This window comes from Urocitellus parryii, chromosome 11 (genome assembly GCF_045843805.1).
Source record: "Urocitellus parryii isolate mUroPar1 chromosome 11, mUroPar1.hap1, whole genome shotgun sequence".
Taxonomy (NCBI): Eukaryota; Metazoa; Chordata; class Mammalia; order Rodentia; family Sciuridae; genus Urocitellus; species Urocitellus parryii.
Genome location: NC_135541.1, coordinates 107,951,449 through 107,975,889, shown reverse-complemented (window position 1 = coordinate 107,975,889; position 24,441 = coordinate 107,951,449). Strand labels below are relative to the sequence as shown.

The 24,441-nt window shown below is 46.0% G+C and overlaps 1 protein-coding gene across 1 annotated transcript in view; it reads right to left on the bottom strand.

Annotated features, from left to right (window-relative positions):
- Positions 1-24,441, bottom strand: part of Vangl1 (VANGL planar cell polarity protein 1) — a 48,122-nt gene continuing 23,681 nt past the window's right edge. The window contains exons 5-8 of the mRNA XM_026394187.2: positions 9,582-9,715; positions 8,099-8,231; positions 7,009-7,243; positions 1-2,751 (exon numbers count right to left, since the gene is read on the bottom strand). Coding sequence (XP_026249972.2) covers positions 2,491-2,751; positions 7,009-7,243; positions 8,099-8,231; positions 9,582-9,715 — 763 coding nt within the window. The 3' untranslated portion in view covers positions 1-2,490. The remainder of the gene's footprint in view (positions 2,752-7,008; positions 7,244-8,098; positions 8,232-9,581; positions 9,716-24,441) is intronic.

Below are 24,441 nucleotides of genomic sequence, written 5' to 3'. Positions count from 1 at the left end.
TTTCCAAGAACTGAAATAAAAATTTATTGTGTTCAATTGTGCGATGCAGCTTTCTGCAACCTTACATTTTTTAATGCCATCTACATAGTTCCCAATGCACCAGTAACTCTAGCTATTAAGATGTTGAAAGTACCAAGGCTTTATAAGGATCCTCCTGTATTTGATTTTGTTACTCTTTCAAGAAGGACTCAATACAAAGTTTGTGTAAAAAAAAAAATCGATATTCAATTTAAAACAGAAACAATAATTTCAGAAAGTCTGACATTCTCCTGTACAAAGAGTGGAAGAGGGAGATGATGGGGAGAGGAGGAGAGAGAAAATAAATTCCTTAATTTAAACCTTTCTTCACCCTGCTGGGAATGTACATGCCAAAGTGAATGAATCCAAATTAACTCCTTCCAGACTGGTAATTCAAGATACGGTTGGAAGCCCAGTATTTTAAAATGCTAATGAACAGTATCATTAATGACTCTAGGTACACACGTTCACGGCACTTCCCAACTGCACTGAATTCATGGCACAGCGACTGGTCTGAGATGTTCTCTTTACGTGGCCCAAATCTCACATCTATTCACCCTCTCTTATCCTACCAAAGAAATATTTCCTGAGAAAGACATCATAAGGAACTTCCAGTTTGAAGGGACCCAGAGGCAAAAACGGAGAACAAAAAGCACCATGGTTACATGGTATGTGTTTTTCATAAACAGAACCATGCTGTTGAATCGCACATCCTGGCTCCACGCCACGCCCACGGCTTTCTCCTCCTTTCTTCTCCAGCCCATCTTTTTGAGCTGAAGGCTGTTGAATCAAGAACAATGTTAACTTGATTTCAGGTACAGTTGTAGTTACAGATATCCAAAGCCAATTTTAATTTTTAAAAGGATCCACAAAATACCATGCCGCTTGCCAAATGCATGGAATGGCAAGTGCGTACGCAGACACATTGAACAACAGACATTTCAACGCTGCCATCCTCCACTAAGACGAGATAACTGGTCACCCTAAATATTGGGGAAAGGGAAGAATGATTACTTTTAATAGGTTTGCTGCAGATAAAGGAGGGTAAACAGAAGCACAAACCACTGAAAGGTATCTAGATGTGGCTCCTGAAGACACTCCCCTGCAGCAGGATTTTGCCCAAGACAGTTCCCCTGCCCACAGTTTGTGCAGCTTGGGGAGAGCCCTCGGAAGCCAGCTGCCTTTAAGAAAGAGATCACAGAAGAACCATTTTGAACTAGAAGATTGGCTCCCTAATCTCCTTGCCCCACACTCTGTAGCCTCCTCCACTTTTCCTCTCTCCACCTGACCAACAATTGAACAATATCAGGAACCAAGCAAGCCCCCAAGCAAGTGGCTGAGGTGATAAGTTGCACAGTGACTGTGGTCAGAAAACACAGGGACTGGCCAGCAATAGTTGCCAGTGTGAACGGCATTGTTTGGTCCCCCTTGGCAGGGCAGGTTGAGTTGCATGAGAACTTATTGCCCTAGGAAATCAGATGGCTTCAAATGGCACCTGCCCACCCCAGAGTCACAATGTTAGTCTCCCCTGGTTGGTATGGATCTGTGGGGAGAAGGACGGGGTAGGGTGGAGTGCAGCTCCTGCTGCAGCCTAGGAGGGCGTGCCAGTAGGTCCGCTCTACTGGGTTCTACCTGGTAGGCCATTCTTCCCTGTGGAAACAAAGAGCCTGTGGGCACACGTGGAGATCTTTGGAGAGCTGGGCTTGCCTAGCCAGGGTTGCCCGTCAGGTAGGGCCATGGTATGTGTGTATGCTACAGAGGGTGGGATGGAGTGAAGTCCAGCTGGGCGATCCCAGGGACAGGAAAGGGCTCCCTGGTTGAATGAGCCGAGGAATGGGATCAGAAACAGAGCAGGAAGGTTTTCTCTTTGAAAAAAAAACAAAAAGTAAATCACTTAATAGCTGTAACCTGATAGTGCACATTTTGTGTGTGTGTGTGTGTGTGTGTGTGTGTAGGGGAGATCTTTCTCTGAGGCATCTAAGGCAACAAAGAACAAAGATGAAGGCTAGGAGTCTCTGAAACTGCCCGTGATTCCCACACGGATGTGCAGTGTCTGGTGACACAGAATCAGATGGGTCCCCTAGAATCCAGGAAGAGGTTGACCAGAAGCAACAGGGGATGTGGTCCTGGATCTGGACGAGAGGCAGGGACGAGTTGTAAGGCGAGGCTCCCGAGGACGCAGCAGCTCCGCTTTGGTTTACAGCCGTCGCAGACTCCAGAGAACGGCTTTTTGAGAAGTCCCCTCTATGAAAGTCAGGGGCCACCGGTCACTTTTTGTCAGGATGGCTATCCCCTGCTTCCTTACGAATAAAGTGCAGATGGTCAAAGGATACTGGTCTATCATCTGCCAGTTTCAGTCATCGATGAAGAATAAAAAAACTTTTTTTTTTTTTTTTAAAAAAGACACCCCTCTGGACATATATATCTCTCTATATATTCTTCTTTTTATATAAAGACACAAATATAGGACTTTTAAACTGATGTCTCAGATTGTAGGCGAAGAACGAATTTGTGAGATTTGGGGTCTATGAACTCTTCGGAGAGGACGATGAATGGAATTTTCTTCACATTGACTACGAGGCTGAAGTCCAAGCATTTAAGGACGAAAACGATTCCATCCCGTAACCCGTTCGTCACCGCCTCGTCACTAATCAGTCTCCACTGCGTAGACAGCCAACGCTCCTTGTCATACTGCAAGGTGGGTCCCGCGCTGAGGTATCGTTCTAAGAAGGCCTGAAAGGAGAGAAAGATGGTGATGGAGGAAATATAATCCGAGGGGAGTCCTGCCAGCAGCCCTCTGCACACCTAGGAATATGTTTTCCAAGTTCAACAAGACCTCAGAGCGGTGCTTTTCTGGCCACAGCAAATTCCCACCAGATCCTCCCAGTTGAGTCATTACTGAGGAGGGGAGACTTCTTGGACTTCCTCATTCCCTTGTGCCAATCTCCAACCAGAAGGTGAGGTGGTGGTTCCCACAGACGTGGGAATGTGGGGTGGCTGGCAGCCACGGTTACTTGGAAGTCATTGTGACTCCAAGGGCTGGACCTCACCGCTTATACTCCTCTACCTCTTCCAACTAAACCAAGCATGCCTTAGGGTCAGGGCAAACAGCAGGCTCAGAGAAGTACTTGATAGATATGAATAGTAGACTGAAAAAGTAGATCAACATTCTAGCATGGACCAAAGTGCGTGCTTTATGACTTACTGATAGCATGACCTTGCTCCAGATATTTCCCTTCTCCTTAGGGGGACATAACAGGGCTTCCAGGAAGAGGGGAGGGTTAGTTCTCGGAAAGTACTCAGAGCCCTGCCTGGCGTGCAGTGAGCTCGATCACTGTGAACACTGGTTACTGCACGTTGAACTGAGTGCCTACTTAGCCAGCCAATGTTCCCCTTCCCTCTCGTGGGCTCTTGCTCCATGATACCTAACTCCCTGGAGTATTCTGGCTGAACTCCATCTTCCTAAGTATTATTCCTCCTGCTAAACACTGCTGTTTCCAGCAAATTCCTCCATGTCTTCCAAATCTTCTCAAACCATGTCTCTGAATCTCTCAAATGGATTCACATGCCCTTTTCAAAGCTCCTAGAATCACTGGCATGGTCCCATGTGACATTTATTTTCTGGACAATTAATTATTGATGACTTGCTTGTCTCCTCCCCACAGTAGACTTCACTGTATCGGAGAGCAAGACCTGTTTCCTTTTCTTTTTTTTTTTTTTTCACATTTAAATTTCCAATGTGTGTGGCATAGACTAGGAGTGCCATAGCAGATATATGAAATCAAATGCAGACACTGATTTATCTATGAGAAGAAACTAAGAAGCAGGCAGAAATACATATAGGAAAAATACTGGGATATATCCATCTAGTCTTAAATAGAGATCAAGGACATTTTTTAAGTGGTTTCCCCTTCCATCCATACCTCTCTGCTACTGCCAGGGACATTATTTCTGATCTGTGGTGCGGCATCTTTTCTAAGGCAGAAAGTGGGGGTCCAGCTTACTTTCTCACTTCTAATATAAAAGTAGCTCTTATGAATCATAAGAAAAAGAAATAACTCATAATTAGAGAAATGATGCTAATAACCTATAGAAGAATTATCACTGATGGAAAATAACATGAAAATTTTGCTATCACATTAATAACTAAAGAAATCTATAATAACAAAACATTTCCTCCTCTCAGATGGTCAATGATTAAAAAGCATGATAATGCCTCATGCTGCCAAGAATGTGGGAAAATACAAATTCGCAGACGCCAAAGGCAAATGCAGGAAAAGAAACCCCCCCTGAGAACATAATTTGGCAGAATCTGTAACTTTGATCCTGCTGTTTCTCTACTAGAAATATATCCTTCAGATATGAAATACTGACAGAGATACATATGCAAAAAAAGTCTCTCACTTCAGCCCATTAGGCCAGAGGTGGAGAGACTTCTCTACAAATGCCAACAGTTGCAGCTTTTCCAGCAACACTCTATCCTAACTCCTCCGCTGATAGAGCAAAAGCAGCCACAGTGGTATGTCCAGAAAGGGTGTAGCTCCATCCTATACAATGTGATTCACAAGAACAGGCAGCCTCTGGCTTTGAATAATGAACCTCTTAATCCAAATGTGCATCAATAGGCAATCAGTTAAACAAATCATGGTACCTGGGAAGAAAAAAACCATAGAGCTTTACATGAAAAAAGCAGGTTTCCAAAATATATACATGGAGTGTGATTCCATTTCTGATTTTCAATTTCGCGTGTACATACACATACACACACACACACACACACACACACACACACACCCACACCTATACCTGAATGAATACACACCAACTTAACAGAAAGAACTGTTGGAGGTGGGAGATGAAAATGGCAATTATTCTACTAGACTTTTCCTTAGTATTTGGATTTTTATGCTAAAAATACCTATTATTTTTAACTCAGAGAAGTTAAAAATATTTTAAACGAAACAGGAAGCAAACAGGAAACTAAAAAAATCTTGAAAAAAGGAGAACAACTGTTTGTTCTACAGGATACAAGCCAAGGCTCTGCGCACTGCAGACTTAATCTTCTTCATTTGCAACCAGTGTAGGTACTTTATTGTATTCTGCATTTTTGTGACTTTATACTCTTAACAAAAATTTTCCCCCACATTTCAACAGGTAATATGCCATAATCTGTCAATCACTGTTCTGTTTTTAAATTATTTCCAGTTTTGAGTTATGACAGGTTATTTTGCAAAATAAATAAATAAATAAATAGAACCTTCATGTATATTCTTGTGTATAATCATCCCTGCGTATCCACGGAAGGACAGGTTCCAGTCCCAGTTCCTCTTCAGATACCAAAATCAGAGTAAGCTCAAGTCCCTCATAAAAGTAAGTAGTATTTGTATATAAGTCACACACCCTCCTAAGTTCTTTATTCTTTGAATTTACCACTAGATTACTTACAATATCCAATACAATGTAAGTGCTATTCAGATAGTTGTTATTCTGTATTGTTCTGGGAATGATGATAAGAAAAAAAACTGTGTGCGTGTAAAGATGCAATTCTTTTTCCTGAATATTTTTCATGTATATAGAATTTATAGGTGTGGAACTCACAAATATGGAGAGCTGATCGCTTATCAGATTGTGCTGAATATCTTTCCTAGGAAAGGGATTAGTGAGTCTCATATGGAAAACCTTATTTCTTACTGAATATTTCAGTGTTTCTTTCCTAAAGGCTGTAGGACTGATAATAGAACCAGCAGGATCCTCATATGGTGTAATATGCTCCTATGTATAAATAGCTTCCAAATGTTACATATGCACGATGCCAAGCTCATTCACTTGTACCATGTGATCTACATTTACATATCACCATACTTGATATCATTCTTAACAATCCAATGAGGTATAGATATTATCCCTATTTTATAAAACAAGCCACAAGTGTAGGATAACTTGTGCACAGCCACAAACCAATGTGGTAGGTGGGACCAGAATTTGAATCCACCACTGTCTAAAGAGATGGCATATGCTACTCTGACTCTACTTTGCCTCCTTGGCCACAACTCTCTATTATTATATGGATGTTCTTTAATATCCCTAAAAGTGTATTGATTCATAATCCAAAAGACCATTCAGGAAAATGAATTCTACAATATTGAAAACTCCCAACAAAGTGATGGCATGATTTTGATCAATAGCAATGGCTCTTTCATTGTCCTTATCATGACAGGTGCTATCTTAAGCACTTCATATAAATTAACTCTTTCATCTCTCATAGTGACCAAGTGAGGTAGGCATTACTATTATCGCCAGTTTTCAGGTTAGAAAACTGAGACACAGAGACATGTGGTATTTGCCCCAGGCTGCACAGCTAGTTGGAGGAGGAGGAGCCAGATTAGAATAAGTCAATTCAGCTCTAGCACCCACAGAGCAGCCCTGACCACCAATCTCTCCTATTTCTAGGTAGAAATTCTTTCCTCTCCTAGAATGAAAAGCAGATTTAGAAAACAATGGTACTAAGGTAATAGACAATGAATAAGAATCACTAATTCTTATTCCTTGGTGTTTTAGAGAAGGTTTTCATTTTGTCATCCCTTTTACCACCTGGATTAGGCTGAGCATCTCTAAATCCAAAGATCCAAAACCTAAAATGGTCCAAAACCCAAAACTTTCTGAGCACTGTCGTGATGCCACAGCCTGACAGCCAATGTCCAGAAACTCTGCTTCATGCACAAAATAATTTAAAATTCTACATAAAATCACCTCCAAGCTATGTGTATCAGGTGTTTATAAAGCATAAATGACTTTCCTCGTTAGACTTGGATCTTATGCCCAAGATATCTGATTAGGCTCATGTGAATGTCCCAAAATTTGGGTGAGGGGAGCCCAGATGTGAAACATTTCTGGTTCCAAGCATTTTAGAGAAGGGATACTCAAACTAATAACCCCCTGAATCCCGACTGGTCATGTCTGGTGATGAAGCGGGCCGGCAGAGGAGCGCACCTTGGGCGTCATGCTGTTGGTGATGCAGAAGGCCAGGTGCTGCAGGATGCTCTCCATGCTGTGGTAGTGCTGCTGCCGAGTGGTGCGCAGATACTTCTGCAGCGCCCTGGCCATGGAGGGGAAGATGGCCTGCGCCGCCTCCCGGGGATCCATCACCTCCCCTGGGGCTTTCTGCTGCTCCTCAGCCTGGAGACGCTGGATGTGGATGAAGGCCTCTTCCACTGCCACCACCAGCCTGGAAAGGGATGGGACACAGTCGTCAGGGCAGCACCCACTGCAGGCTTCAGAACCGTCCCCCAGGACCTGGGAGGGCCACCTGTCCCACCGACAGGAGCCTGGCCACCACCAACTCGGCCAGGCTCGGTCACACAGCTTGCACCCCTAGCTGTTCTCCAGAGGGTTGAGGGAGAGGGAGAAAAAAGAAAGTTAACAGCAAAAAAATTAGATGTGGGAGGCAGGCACTGGGCCTGGGATATGAACTCTGTTCTCCATTTTGCTACCGATGGAGCTTGGGAAACTTACTTTGATCCATTTTTCCATCTCTGTGATGAAGGTTTAGATAAAAAGAGTTGTAAAGCCCCTCAAAGGCTGGCTGAAAAGACACCAGCACACACCGAGAGGTAGCTGTTGGGCAGAAGCAGCTTTCAAAGTACCAGAGTTTTGTCCCTTTCATCCAGCCACCCACCCTGTAGCCACGGGAAAAGGGAAGGAAGAGGCACACCACCCACACATGAGGGCCATCACCTTTGTCCCCTACAGTCAACAGAAGCAGATCTGGAAAGCCAGCAAGGACTGAGGGCGTAGAGCAGGACCACTTCAAGGCAGGTCAGGCATCACCTGGAAATCTGTTAGAAATGCAGATTTCCGGGCCTCATCCCAGACCTACTGAGTGCATAGAGATGCCCTGACCCCGTGACCTGTGTTCACAAGCCCTCCTGGTGCTGCTATAAAGTCTGGGAAACACAGGAGCCAAGTACACTCCGAGGGCTCAGGCAGATGGTTTGCAAATAGAATCTTCATTTGGGCAGCATAGAAAGAAAGAGGAAATAAATCCACAACAAAGGGGCGTGGTGTGGGGAGGCCCACATACCTTGCCCTCCGCTTCTTGACCCGCCGTTCATGCTCAGCCTCTTCGTAATACAATTCATTGTGGCTGGAGTCCCTGCGCCGGGCGGCCGCAGCGATCATGGCCCGGGACTGACCTGTGGCATTGTTACTGGGGCCTTTGGGGAAACAGCAGATAACTAGAATCGCAGTCCATCAGCATGGTCCACCCAGCACCCAAGAAGCCACAGACAGTCCCTACAAGTAACTTCCCAGGAGGGGGAACAGGACCCCGGCTCCACTTTCCCTATGACCAAGGCAACGAGAGCAAGGACATCTAACCCCAATCTGATGAGGGGAAATAGAGAAGGATCTCAGAATGCTCAACACTTAAAAACACGGGCCAAAAAACAACACCCAGAGTGTGCTGAAGATGTCACTTACCATCTGTTACACAAAGTTTCAGTTTGGCCATAAGGGCAGCTGGGACATCACATGTCAGCAAACAATGAGAGAGAATGAGCAGGGATGGGAGAACAAGGACAGACAGAGAAAAAAGAAAGTCAAGGGACATGAGACACTGGTCACACACAGGAAGACAAGCTAGGCTGGAACGTCACGGCAGCCACCACGTTTACAGAAAATACCAATGCTTTAAGGACATGCAAAATGGCCCATCTGTTAATTCAAACCACCTTGTTCTATCACTGCTGACCCTCTTATCCGAAAGATGCGGCAGATTTCAGGCTTTCTAACAATGGGTGGCTTACTTGGCTGGTGACTTGTTGATTTCACTAGGGAGAATCTACCTGAGTTTTTAGATCACAGGTGGAATTTACCAGACCTTCAGGATCTACCAGGAAGCTCTCACCTTGTTCACTGCCCCGAAAGGGCAGGAAGGATATTGCCACCAGAAATGGGCATAAATAGATCGACTTGTGGACAGCATAATCCTCTTCTAGAGTTGCAAAGCTCTTACCCTGACCCAAGGTGCCCTGCAAGAGTGACACCGGGGTCTTGTTTCTTGCACTTTACCATCTGACACCCTGAAACACAACTTGGACTTCCCCGGCCTGGCCACCAACCTCCTGCCATCTACCTCCTAACCAGGACTGAGAAATGTCTCCGAAGCATTTCACCGGGTGCCCGAACCACCGGAAATTTCTAATCTGAATGGATCTGGGTAGCTTTCTGAGTCTTTTGATAACTTTTTCAAATTTTCAAAAGTTGCCCTTTCCTAACAGCTTTCAATATATGGGATTCCCAGCAGGAGGCAGGAAACACACCCACTGTTGTCTTCAATCATAAAAATCCCCAAATGAATAAACTTCCCACATAGTCAACATTCCTCTGCAAATATTTGCCTACATTCAAAAAAAAAAAAAAAGGAGAAAGAAATTGTTCTGGAATGAGAAAGTACACAAGGTAAGCACAAAGAGAAGGTAGAATCCAATATACCATGACATTTAAACTACACCATCACTCCAACGTGCCCCTGCACACACCGGACACGGTTTCCAGGTACATACCGTCTACGTTGTAGACTTTCAGCCCGGCCATGTGCTTGGCTGCTCGGAATTTGGAGGCTGTGAGGAGGTTCGGGTTATAGATGGTGAAATCTTTGTAGTAATTTTCCAGAACCACCAAAGCTGCTCGTTGGATACTGCAGAAAGAAGGTGAGATTAATAGAAAGGCTTTTTCAAGGGATAAGTAGGTCCTCAGTGAAAAATCCTCGGAGTCAGGCTACGTAACAAAATATAAGGATAATTTCCCTCCAAAGTCGGCTGAGCTCCACACACCCTGTGTCACCAGGATGAGAACTGAAAGACCACACTGAGTCTCACTGACATATGGCTTCCCTGTCTTTCTCTGGGCTCCGTGATTAGCTGTATTTCATCCGGCCAACAGTTGGAAGAGGAAGAAGTGACAAACTGTAATGCACATTTAGATATAGGTTGCATAGAGATTTTCCTATTTTTCCTTGGTTTACAAAAGAGAAAATTGAGGATGCCAGAAAGGGCAAGACACTTAAAGATGGTCACAGAGCTCATGAGCGAAAGAACAAGAGACTCAGGTTTCCAAGGACCTTGTTGAGTGCTCTGTGTCATATGTCACCCTGCCCCCGGGAGTAAGGAATCCTGGGGCTTAGGTCTATATACATCAGCAGCACAATGGCAGTCACATAAGGGCAGAGTCCTTAAAAAAAGGCGACAGCTGAGATCACTTGAGCTTCATGGTCCACAAGGCCTCGGACCCCTGGACTGGCTCTCAGCAGGATGTATGCAGAGAGTGGCCACCTCTCTCTCCCAGCTCAAGGTCTCCAAGCTTTCATCTGCTAGAACCATGGGTGATCCATGGGGAAGCAGAGGACAAGTAACGTCCACAGGGAGGCGTGTACATGGGGGAGGGCACCCGTACTCAGGAATGAGCAGGGGGTGACACAGGAACACACTCCTGGTGCCAGATGCAGGATACACATGACCTCAAAGAGGAGTTTGCTACAATAAGACCAAGAGTTTTACATACCCCATCTCTCTTGGCCCATACAATCATTCAAGGTAAGAACACTGAGGCTCAACAATGTTGGGTCAGACACACAGGAGAGCTGGGATTCGGATGCAGACTCCCAAACCTCCTACCTGGGCTCTTTCTGCTATAAGATGGAGCCCCTAAGTATGAGTGTATCCTAATATCTGTAGATCTTCAAGCTCTTCACCAGCCATCAGGGTACTAAATACCGTAACTCTGTTTTTATCTTGCCCTTTTGATTCTCATTCCTAGTACTCTGCTGAGTCTTGGATGATTTACAATAGCTGGAGCACACGGCGGGTGGGGGAGGGCAGTGTCTTTGGTTCCTGGATGACCATGCTGCATTCCAACACTCTCACGGTAGCCCAGGGATCTCCACTTCACACCAAGACAATGAGGCCCCTGGCCTACCAGCTGGACAGCAGAGAAACTGCCCTGTCCCCTTAGGGCTCTGCTTTAAGAGTTTAACACAGAGTCCAAAGACAATCTAGAAGTCAGTCAGCTAATCTCCTTGAGAGAGCAGCCTCAATTAGTGATTTGCATAATAACACACACACACACACACACACACACACACACACAGAGTCATGTAAACCAAAGGAACACTGTCAGGGGAAATTTGGTGAGGATCAACTTTGTGTAATGGGAATCTAAGATTCCTAAAAGCCAATTCCTATTTTGAAAGTCCTAGTCATCTCATCATTCAGTGACTCACTCACCATTTTTTTTTTGAGGGGAGTAGGGGTCCTGGGGGCTGAACCCAGGGGTGCTCAACCACTGAGGCTGTTTAGAGCCTCACTAAATTGCTAAGGCTGTCCTCAAATTTGAGATCCTCCTGCCTCAGCCTCCCGAGTCACTAGGATTCAGGCATGTGTCACTGTACCCAGCTCAGTCACCATTCTCATACTTAGGGACCTGCATCCGCCAGCACTGGGGACTATAAGGACAGAGGAAGGATAGCCAGGTGCATGGAATGTGGCCATGTGACAATGAGCATGCTCTTATTCCAGAATACACGGGGACTGCACAAGCACACAGAAGAGCTGATGAGGGTGCAAGAACAGCTTTCCTGGGGAGGTGGCCCTTGAGCCGCGTTTTGTGTCACCGTGGACTTCTGTGCAGACGCCCACCCTGCTTGTCCTGAGGGCTTGGTGGCCCTCCAGTTCACTGAGCTCCCAACCTTCTCCCTCACCCTCTGCCTGTGCCCCAGGGGGGCGGGTCCTTCTCCATGCCTACTGCACCCAGAGGCTTGCCTGGGCCCCGCTCTGGGTGGGGCACGCGCATGTGTCCTTGCACACTTCACTCCTGGCCCTGTCCCAGGCTGATTTTCCAGAGTCTTTGGGCCTTTGTGGGACAGGGAGCTCCTCTGCAGACATGAGCCTCAGCCACACAGACAGACACTGGGGACCACACTGCTTCATCCCTCGCCCTACACTGACCTAGACTGTCCCTGGGTGCCTGGATTCCAGCAGAAAATCATTTCCCTGATCAAAACTTTAAAATGAAAAGGCAATTTTAAAGGTTCTCCTCAGGCCCAGTTTCAAAGTAAAACTCTCCTGCGGTTGTAGGTTTTGCATTTCTACTCAGCAAGGCCACAAGGAGGGGCCCAGGGATCCCACAAAGTCCATCAGTGAGGAAATAACTGCCATCTGCAACACGGCCAGCCCATGACCACCGACCACCCACAAGTACCCTGTGCTGCCTGGAGAAGGGGCTCTGTCCCAGCGGGACTCCCATCCTGCTGACTTCCAGCAGATACCCTCCAAACTGGGGCAAGTCTACTGTCCCTGGCATCTGACCCTAGAGCAAAGCCTAGGCATCCCCTGGAAAGTGCACAGGGTTGGGACAGGTACCACTGGACAGAGACCTGTTAAAGTAGAGGTCTCAGTCTCCTGAAGGCCTGAGACCTACTGCTCTGAAAAACCACGCCAGGGAAGAAGTGCAGGCATCCTCCTCTCGTCCAGCACCTCCTCAGAATGACTCAGAGGCAGCAGGGGACCTGGCTGGCCGCCCAACTGACAAGCTAAGACTGGCGCTGAAGGACTCTCAGCGTCTTTTATAAATGCCTCCAAGAGCTGTGCACACTCTCACCTACAGAGAATGGTCTGACACTCAACACATCTAGCAATACTGGGGAATGAGAATTTCCACAGGACCCAGATAATCCTTCACCAATATGCCTGATTAAACAAACAAACAAACAAACAACAACAACAACAAACAGTTGTGATCTTTTGGACATCATCTTCAACAAATGGTGCTGGGAAAACTGGAAATTCATAGGCAACAAAATAAAACTGAACCCCTATCTCTCACCATGCACAAAAGTTAACTCAAAATGGATCAAGGACCTAGGAATTAAACCAGAGACTCTACGTTTCACAGAGGAAAAAGTAGGCCCTTACCTTCATCATGTGGGATTAGGCGCCAGCTTCCTTAATAAGACACCTATAGCACATGAATTAAAACCAAGAATCAACAAATGGGACGGATTCAAACTAAAAAGTTTTTTCTCAGCAAAAGAAATAATCTGAGGTGAACAGGGAGCCTATATCCTGGGAACAAATTTTTACCCCCTCACACATCAGATAGAGCACTTATCTCTAGGGTATATAAAGAACTCTTTAAGATAAGCACCCCCCCCCAAAAAAAAAAAGAACTAATCCAATCAATAAATGGGTCAAGGACCTGAACAGACACTTCTCAGAAGAGGATATACAATCAACAATATACAAAAAAAAAAAAAATGCTCATCATCTCTAGCAGTCAGAGAAATGCAAATCAAAACTACTCTAAGATACCATCTCACCCCAGTAAGAATGGCAGCCATGATGAAGACAAACAACAACAAGTGTTGGCGAGGATGCGGGGAAAAAGGTACACTCATACATTGCTGGTGAGACTGGAAATAAGTGCAGCCAATTTGGAGAGCAGTATGGAAATTCCTTGGAAAGCTGGGAATGGAACCACCATTTGACCCTGCTATTCCTCTTCTCGGACTACACCCAAAAGACCTAAAAACAGCATACTACAGGGACACAGCCACATCAATGTTTAGAGCAGCACAATTCACAATAGCTAGACTGTGGAACCAACCCAGATGCCCTTCAAACCAAAGCAAACCCTTCCACTAATCCCAATCTCTAGACCAGGTCATCTCTGGGGAAGGAGGGAGGTGAGAAAAATCAAGTTGGTGAGAAACTGCCACTGCTCTTACTATGATTATGTTCCGAGAGCAAAGGCAGTGACCTGGCTCAACAGTCCCCACGCAGACCTGAACCACAGTCAGGGGAAACCAGACTATGGAGATGGTTCCATCAAAGCCCACGGCAAGAAGCCTTCTCCCACGATAGAGAACCCTGAGCTCAAACATGGAGAAGCCTGAGCTCAATCAATATCACATGCCAATATATTCTCCTCTACCATTCTCCAAGGACATATACCTTCCCAGAACACACAGATTCGTGGAGAACAGCATGCAGAGATACGCCTGGTCATACCAAAAGAAATTCATTCAACATCTACATGTAAAAGCAGAAACACAGGAACCCCAGATACACGCATGAAGACAACACGGACCAAGAGGATGGTGATGTCATCAGTGGAAAAGAAGCTCCTCTGTTGGGCTTGGGCCCAACCGGAACCCAGGGGAAGGAAGAGGGAGCAAGGGGTCAGCACAAATGCTGAAGGAATCTGACAGCTACGTCTTCACTTAAAACCCGTTGTTGACCAGCTTGCCTTACTGGACTATTTTCTTTTTTTAAAAAAAAATTTGCTATTATTAGTTATACATGACAGTAGAATGTATTCTGACATATTATACATATATGGAGTATAACTTCTCATTCTTCTGGTTGTACATGATGTAGAATTACATTGGTCATGTAATCATATATGCATGCACAGAAGATAGTAATGTCTGATTCATTCTACTGTCTTTCCTATTCCCATTCCCCCTCCTTCCCTTCATTCCCGTTTGTCTAATCCAAAGTACATCTATTCTTCCCCCTCCCTCCATCATTGTGAGTTAGCATCCACATATCAGAAAGAACATGCATCAGAAAGAACTGGCTTTTCGGGATTGGGTGCCCTTCAACAGATGAATGAATAAAGAAAATGTGATATAGATATAGATATGTGTGTGTACATGTATATTTATATGTGTATGTACACACACACAACGGAATATTACTCAGCCATAAAGAAGAATGAAATTATGGCATTTGCTGATAAATGGCCTATTTTATTTGAAGGACAGAGAAGATGGAATATGAAAGGATGTGGTCTTTTGTGTTTACACAACCACAACACTTCCAGTGTTGACAACTCCACAGACCACAGTGGCAACAGGGAAGAGGGGGGCTCACCTTTGTACCAAACCTGGAAAGATAGTCCAAATTGTGGTTCAGAAAATCTGAAAGATCTGTCTGTGAAAGATAAACTAAGAAAACAAGAACACAAACCCTTCCGCCCCAAAATGTTCTACATACCTGTACCTTCCCCTGCCTCCCCCAAGCTCTGTGCCCACCTGAAAGCTGGTACAGAGACAATGAAAGGCAGCATCACAGCAGAAATGGTGCCGATGACATGCAGCCAGACTCTCTCACCTTTTCTTGGATCATAAAAAAGTTATTAATTTCTCCAAACCTCAGATTCTTCATCTGCAGGATAGGAACAGCGACCCTGAATGCCTTGTTACAACATGGTAAATGGGATCCAAAATACTCACTGGTATAAAGTATATTCCTGAATCTACAGAAATGATGGGGACATGGCACTATGGCACATTCTAGTAAGAGATGACGGGATCCAAATATAACAGATACAGGGGTTAAGGCTGCATCGGCATGTGGCAATTGTTCATGAGCTTAATTATTCCTGGGAAATTCTGAGTTCTAGTACTTTCCAAGACTTCAAATTTAATTGGCATTTAAAGCAGGAAAAATACTGGAGCCTGGGGAGTTCACCATCTATTTTCCTGCTTCCTAAAGAGGAGCTGCTGGCCTGATTTAGGTTTGTTCTAAACATGAAGTAAGATAATATATTTTAAAGTGCTTGGCTCAAAGGAAATACCTCATGAGTGGAAACCATCACCAGCTCACCAGTCGACGTAAGTTACGGAGGCCAGTCTGTTTCCCATATGCACCTGCGTCCACCTCCCCACCAAAGCCTCACTGCAAGGGTGTTGCCACAGGACATGAGCCATGGTGGGTCCCTTTGCGTGGGACCGTAAAGTTAGGTTACAGTGCACAAGGTTGAAACGGCACGCACCTTAGTGTCCGAAGGTCTGGATTCCAGACCCGATCTTGCAACTCTAGAACCCTCTATAAATCATTTCCCTTTCTTGGAGGGTGATGGAGAGAGAATCCCCACCACTGCATGTGGTTGCTGAAAAGAGCAAATGAAATCATGCCAGGGAAAGCATTTTGTAACTTCACAAAGCATTCTACAAATAAAAAATGAATCCTGTGGCTAAGGATGGGCATGAGCACCTTGGAACAGGGATGGGGCTGGTTGGTGGCTGGAGGATTCATGCAGGGCCTGGGCATAAAAAGCACAATCCAACTTCCACCTATTTGGAATCACTGTTATGGTTTGGATCGTAAGTGGACCCCGAAGGCCATGGGATGTCACTGTGAAACCTGTAAGAGGAGTGGTCTGGTGGAAGGCAGTTAGGTCACTGGAGCATACCCCTGCTGGGCACCTGGGGACACCAGCCCCTTCCTATCTGACTTTGTTTCCTGGCTGCCATGAGGTGAGCCGCTTTGCTCTGTCTGCCCTGTGCTCCCTGCCATGTTCCACCTCACCTTGGGTCCAAAGGAATGGGACCCAGGGACCCTGGAGTGAAACTGTGAGCCCAAATCGACCTTTCCTCCTAATAAGTTGATTATCTCAGGCGTTGGGTCTCAGAATTCTAGAAATGGAGGGAATCTTAGTTCACCCAGAGATTCAAGAATTGAGAAAACTGGAGTCCACTGGGCTTAATCTCCTAATCCATCCAGACACCAAGCCTACTGATAATACCTTGACCGATCTCCAGCCTCGGACTGAGAAGAAAGTTCTCTCTCACATGGAATTAAAGTAATCTTTCTTCTCCTGGCCTACCCACAACTTCCTCTGGGCCCAAGTCCCTCTTTCTTGTTAAAGTACATCAGATACTTGAAGGAAACAACCGTGGCCATAAACCATCTCCTTTTAAAAAAATAATATATATATATATATATATTTTTTTTTTTAGTTGTCAATGAACCTTTATTTTATTTATATGCTATGCTAAGAATTGAACTTAGTGCCTCACACATGCTAGGCAAGTGCTCTACCACTGAGCCCCAGCCCCAGCCCCATAAGCCATCTCCTTTTAACCTCTTTATTTTGCATATAAAGGCACTGAGGCCTAGGACCAGTGTGAGTAGACACACACACACAGACACGCCCACACCCACAGGGTTCCTGTGAACTACATCCTATTTGTTCACTTTTCCCTGGACTTTAATGTGGCTTCTGCCATCAAACTAGTACACATTATTAAAGTCAGAAATTAGCCCTGAGCTTTGGAGTTCATCCAGGCTCAAGTCCTCACTTCTTATAGAGCAAGGAGGAGAGAAGAGGACATAGCCAAGTGGCCCTGGAAAAAGCCCCTTTCAAGTTGTAACCACTTCTTAAACATTAACTGGATCCCCCTTAACTCTATTAAAAATAGCTCTCTTCACATGTGGAAAATGTGAAAACCCATCTTGCACGCTAAGTTGCACACTAAGGCTCCACATCAAGGCCAGGCCACGATTCTGATTACCTAGGTAGGTGCTGACAGGAAAAGCACTGAACAGTTTTCTCATCACACAGTAAAATCCAGAAAGACTTCCTTTCAGAGTACGTAGTCATTACCCTGTGAGCCGACGAAGGATGCTGACACTCAAGAGAAACCCTAATAACCAGCCTCTCCTGCTCCATCCCAAGCAATTATGAATTATGAGCACCTGCTAGGTCCCAAGTGCAGAGATACGGATGTGAGTCAGACCTTCCAAAAGGTTTCCACTCCAATCAGTGGTGACAGCCACCCAAGCAGCAAGTACAATCAAGAGATTCAGAGGCAGTGGCAGGACATGTGGGGGGGGGTTAGCTGACGTCCATGAAGGAGGGAGGGTAGAGTTTCTCAGTTAAGTCTGAAAAGATGAATGATGATCCTCCTGTGTGGACTACAGGCTATCAGGCAAATTCCAGGCAAAGAAAGCAAGCAGATACAGGGTTAAACAGCCTGAATATCTACAAATATGGGAGCAGGGGTCAGCATCCAGTCAAAGGACAGCTTTGAGAAACCCATCCCATTGAAAGTGTCTCATGAAATCTATATCCACCCCGAGCCTTAGAATGTGACCTTGTTTGGCAACAGAGTCCTGACAGGTGTTGTTATAGTTAAAGTAGGGTCACACTGGTGTGGTTAGAGGACCAGGGGACACACGGGGATGGAGGAGGCAGAGACTGCAGTGAGGTAGCTGCAGGTCAGCAATGCCAGGGTTGTCAGCAGACACCAGGAGCTGGGAAGAAGCCAGCCAGGATTCTTCCTGAGAACCCTCCCAGGGATCGTGGACTGGCCAACACCTAGGTTTCACATTTCTGAGAAACTGAGAGAGGAAACTGCTTTTAGGGACCCATTTGTGGTCATATATTACAGGAGCCCTAAGAAGCCAACACATGTATATTTAGGGGAAAAGGAATGGGAGCAGGAGAGGGCAAGGCAGGGCTCAGTCACTGCCAACTGAGGCTCTGCACAACGCAAAGGTGAGAAAGGATGAGGCACGAGACAGTGGGACGGAGTGTGAGCAGGTGACTATGTTTACCTCACTGCCACTTCTCCCCCAGAAAAGTCTATGAGAGCCGAGTCTACCTGTGTGTGTGTGGGGGGGGGGCTTCACTGCTCCCCAGACCTGAAGTAAAACGGACAGTCAGTTGGGACTCCTTGCAGCAATGTTCCTGCAAGTCCCAGAGAAGCAAATATAATTAGCCCCTGAACGCTGCTGTCTGTACTGACAACCAGACACATGCGTGTTTACGTCTCCCGACCCTCTGCCTTTTAATTAAAATGTTCGTCTTGCAGTTGCATCTGGGAAGTTGGCATACCCCAGTCTCACACAGATAACAGGCAACGATCACCTTAGAACCTGAGGGGACCAACTGCAATTGGCTCATTTACTGACCTGGCAGAAAGGTTAAGTTTTCTGGACTCTGTCAGGACACATCCAGCAGGACACACTGCTTAAGGTCTTGAGACAGCAGGCACAATGACTATCCTGAGAAAGGGTGCACACTAATGGCTCTGTCCTGCAGTCAAGGCCTGCAGGAAGTCCCCTACCCTGGTTACCTGGATTTATAAGTGCCCCGGCTTGCTGGCTTCCCAGGTCCTTTGAACTGATCACGGCAAGCTGGAAAGTGTGCAGGTCTCTGCTTTGAATATGAGGCTATGGACCAGCCTTGCAGGGCATCCACTCCAAAAGACGAGCAAGCGGAGTGGAAGCCTGAGAGATCTCATCCCAGAGCTTGAAGGGCACAGAATCAACAGGACTTAGTCATCATGGAATGGCCTCCCAGTGCAGGCTGGGGGACACCCACAGCACTTCTTCAAGTTCCTTATTTTCCCCCATGTTAACTTTCTAATGATATACTATAGCCTTGGGAAACACCCACTTTAATACTACTAAAATAACACCCAAAGCACGTGCAGAGGCGACCACTCTCTCCACAGTGGGAGCAGTCTGTGACATCCAGACGTGCTTCTGTGGGTCTCAGGAGTGAAACAACACAAAGCTGTCATGATCCTACCATGGGCTCGGAGTGAGGGGACAGCCCTGTTGAGCCGACAGCCTCCTCCTGAATAGCTCTAGTTATTTCTTCCCCACAGAATAGAGACGACAGAGCCCTGTCCCACTTAGTACCTAGGAGACACATCCCCCTCGGTGGCAGGCTTGGCTGTGCTTTGGTCTGCTTGGCAGGCTGGTTGGCAGGCCTCAGCACAGATACCACCACATTGTCACCTCCCTGCATGGTCCAGTCTGGGCCACGCCTCCTGCCTGGGATGGGAACTCTGCTTTCTCCTGTGTCTTAAATTACAGAGCTGAATCACACCAAGATAAACAGCAGACATCCAAGGATCAAAGACAAGCGTCTGCGGAGGGTGCTCTAACAAGTCCATCTAGATAGGGACTAAGAGCACCTCCCAGATCCACGTGGGTAGGGAAGCTGTGCTCCATGGAGGTGAGTCCTCTGAGCCTCAGTGTGCAGCAGGGAGCAGACTCCAGGAGTGTGACAAACCATCCAGCTGTGGCCACTGCTGCCAGGAGGCAGCTGTATAAACACAGGGCTTCAGTGTCCGGCATCTTACAGACTCATTAAAGCCACTTTCAAACAGGCACCACAGCACAGACCACAAACGGCAGCTCCGTTCCCGCCTTTCAAACCCTCCTCCCCCGAGCCAAAGAATCTGAGCAGAAACCTTCACACTGCATCTTTAAGCTTGTGTTCATTTTTTATCCTTCTGCTTTTTTTTTTTTTTTTTTTAAGGAGTGGGGGCAATGATTGCTGACTGCTGAATTTATCCTTATTGAAAAGTAGTTACAAAAGTAAAAAAAAAAAAAAAAAGACCCACATTTCTAAAAATAACATTGTACATGAAACCGGGTTCACAGTAACAGGAGCCAGAACCTCTGATGGTCATTTTAAAACACTCCCTACTGTCACAGCCAATGGCTCTGGGGCCTCTGAGATCCCTCCCTGACTGTTGGTGCCAGTCCCAACACAGGAGGGAGGGGCCTGGCCCAGTGTTACAGTAGGTCAGGTCTGATCAACCATGTGATCGCCGGCTTGGATACTACTCCACATAGAATCATAAACATAAGATTTCACGGGGAGCTGGAATGTCCTGGAATTACTGCAGTAACTTTAACTTCCCTGGGAGACCTGCCCTTCTTCGTTTTTAACTAGAAAACCAAAGTGCAAGCCTGAGAAGCAAGGCCCCCCGCTCAAGCTGGGAGGATGTGGATACCAGCTGGAGAAAGAACAAGAGGGGCTGTATCATCAGGGCTGAGCTGCACTGATTTGGGGGCTCCAGGGTCCAAAACCACGGGTGTTCAAATATTCCTGTTTTAGCCTGAGCTGTCCTAACAAAATATACAAGACGGGGTGGTTTACACAACAGAAATTTATTTTCTCACAGTTTTGAGGGCTTGAAGGCCAAGATCAAGGTCAAGCCATTTGGCTCCTGGCGAGAGCTCCCTTCCTGGCTTTCAAATGGCCACCTCTTTCTATGACCTCATGTGGCCTTTTCTTTTGTGTGTGTGTTTGGGGGGAACAGTGGTATATGGAAACAGAGCAAGCTCTCTGGTGTCTCTTTGATACAAGGACACTAATCTATCAAATCAGGTTCTCATTCTATGACCTCATTTAATCTCATATACTCCCATCTCCAAATACAGCTACATTGGAGGTTAGAGCTCATATAAATTTGGGGGTGGGGGACATATTTAGTCCTTTATGCAGAGTAATAAAACAATCATGCATAATCAGAAACTTCCACAGTTTGAAAGCACTCCTAGAATCAGTCCAAAGCGCAGAAGGTTCTAGGACTAGTTACTAGAGCTTTGATAAAGAGGTTCATGTTCAAGGCCAATTTATGAGATACTCCTGGTCTCAATGAACGGAGCATTTATTGGGGCTGGGAATGTAGCTCGGTGGTAGAATGCTTGCTTAGCATGTGCAAGGCCCTGGGTTCTATCCCCAGCAACTCCCCTAAAACTCAACAACCACAAACAGTTAACATCTCCTGCTAAATTAGTTACAATGAAACTTAGCAATATGAAAACCCTAAAGAGTAGGTCATCGTGAATAGGCGTTCCCCAGAGTACAGCACATTGTGTCTACTTCTGTGGGTTCTCTGCCTTTTCTTGCTGATCACTATTGGTAATCCCTTTTCATTGGTGTCTATGTGTCTCCTGAAAGCAGATTCTACTCCCTCCATGTTACTTCTGGCATTTCTAAGGCATAGAATCCAATGATTAAATCTGTTAGAATTATGTGCAAACAAAGAATAAATAGTTGGGGAATGGCAGCTCAAGGTGGTGGGTGTCTGCTACATTGAAGCAGGCTTCCTAGATTTAGTCCCCACCTGTGTAGTTACCAATCCTTAAATCTGCAGTAGGCTGGGGCTGGCTCTAACCAAGAGAATGTCATAGCAGTAAAACACAGCCAATTCTAGGCCTCAGACTTAAGGGGCCTGGAAGCTTCTGAATTATGCTAGTGAGAACCCCGAGCTGCCCTTTAAGAAGTGTGAATATCCTAATATAGAAACAACAAAGAGAGGCTATAGGGAGAGGAAAGCCCCTCAGAATACAAGGATAGGAAAAGAAGCCCGGCCCAGCTGACTCAACTACACAGGGACCACCAGCAAAGACAACCACAGAAGAGCCTCCTGGCTGAGCCCAATCCACATTGCAGAACACGAGAAATAATAAAACCGTGGTTGGTTTAAGCTACTCCATTGTGAGGTAGTTGTTACATAGCAAAGGGTAAGATGTCTTCCTGAGACAATGTGAAGCAGAGAGTGCAAAAAGGTCTGGCCAGGGCTGGGGTTGTCGCTCAGTGGCACAATGCTTGCCTGGCCCATGGGAGGCACTGGGTTCAATCCTCAGCATCACATAAAATTAAAAACAAATAAAGGCATTCTGTCCACCTACAACTATTAAAAAAAAATGCCCGATCTCTTCATTCTGTCCACTCCAGCCCTGAAGCTAAAAGTTGAATGAAAAAAAGAAAATGTGTCCAACAGCTAGTACCCAGCTTGGGACACGGTAACACTCCAACAGTGCTACCACGTGCTCACCAACAGTGCTACAGAGCTTGCTCACGTGCCATGGTGTGAAGATGAGCCCTCCATTCAGAGGCAGAATGGTGAGCGCTTAAGATCATTCTGCAGCCAGATCACCGAGGGCTCAAAATCTGGCTCCTCGCTTAACTCTCCATGCCTCAGTTTCCTCATTAAAAATGAAGATAACAGTGCCTCCCCCTCGGGATTGTTGTGAAGATCGAGTTGTGTGTTAGGAGCGGAGAAGCCTCCTGGCAGAGTCAGAACCATGTGGTCAGTCACTGTTGAGGTTTTCTTTGTCTCTGTGGTTCTTCACCTCACGTTCAAGCAATGACACCAGTGTCCACATTCCAACGTTCACAGTACTTTCCTTGAAAGATTTCAAAACTGAGAAATTCTTAGTAAGTATAATTACACATCATTTTTAATCTCTTTTCTCTATTCATCCGGGTTTCTCTTCAAATACAGTCAGATCGAAATTCACTCGTCCCTCTTGAAATGGCAGAAAAGTTAGCAAACGATTGTGAGAATGGCGCAAGACCTGTGGGATGTGTGCGGAGAATTGTGAACCAACGACGCCAAGAGCTCAGAGTCCTCTAGAAAGTCCGGGGGGTGTGATGCCCAGCAAGGCGCTGGCTCCTTGTGACCTTGTGCAGGTCCCTTAATCTGGAGATCAGGTTCTCAATTGCAATAGGGAGACACTATACCCAACTTGCTCTGACTCCTGAGGTGGGGTAAATTAAGACCAAAGGTATGAAAAGCTCCTGTAACTTCTAAGGCACCGGGGGAAGGTTAGGAAGTCTCTTGATCTATTTGTGGCATTATATATCCTATAACAATAACCTTTTGCATTTTTAAAAAAGTTTTCAAATAAGCCCCAAATTCTATTCTTGCCAACAAGCTAGGCCACAGCAAGTGCTTTTTATGAGAACTAACAAGAAGCCTATTTTCCTTAAAAAAAAAAAAAAAAAACTAAAGAGTAGGCATTCTTTTGACAACTTTCAAAAATAGCTCAGTGCATTCAATGAAACCATCTTTGAAAACGGGAAAAAAGAACTCCCCATCACTCTGCACCTAAGCCCAGTAGGTCGCTGGTGCAGCGACGGCTTTGCATAAAGGGAAAATGGAACGGCCTGTCATTCTGGTCAGGTCTGATGAAGACCTGCTATTCTGATGTCTGAGGCTGGCTTTTGTGCGTTCCCATGTGCCTTTCCTCCTGTCTCTACACTTTACAAAAAAGGCTTAGAAGTTATATTTCCAGCCCAGTGACTCTTTCAGCCACTGCTGGGTTTGGATCGGATTTAGCCCAAGGATCGGCGGGTGACCAGGCCCACACGGTGCCAGGAGAAATGCCAACTCTGCTCCAGCCCTTGCAGACTGCCTGTCACAGGTCATCCAACCCCGCTGAGGGCTCTAATTGGGAGGAAAGACATCTCTCCTTCCCCAGCCGATTTTTCCACCTCATAATTCAGGGTCTCCACAGGAAGGACAAAGGGGGCTGGACACAGGGCAGGAAGAAGAAGAAGGACCAAAAAGAAGATACCGAGAATCATTCCAAACGTTCTCCCCACCTCAGCGGCTGGACATTAGCCAACGCCTAAGTCTCCCTGGGGAGCTGGGGTGTCTGGCTTCACTTTAGAAAGTAAAGACAGGCAGTACTTGGTCACAGTGAGAGCAGACTGAGGTTTGCAGCAAGCCTGCGGGCCCTGCAGCACCACTGATGTGGCTTCTCCTCCTCGTTCTGACCAGTACAGCTGTGTGTGAGATGCCAGGACTGCCACCGGTTATGACATTTGGGGGGGCTATTTGATTTGTTCCCCTCGATTCTACTCAGATGGGAAGTGCAGATCAGATTGACCAGACTTACAGGGAGTGAGAGTTGATAGAGGGGAAGTCAGACAAAGTACCCTGGGTGTGAGAAAGTTATCACTCTTCCTATCACAGATAAGATTGGCACCAACGAGCGATGAAGGCCCAAAACCCAAACCCTGGTAGGTCCCACTCCTGGC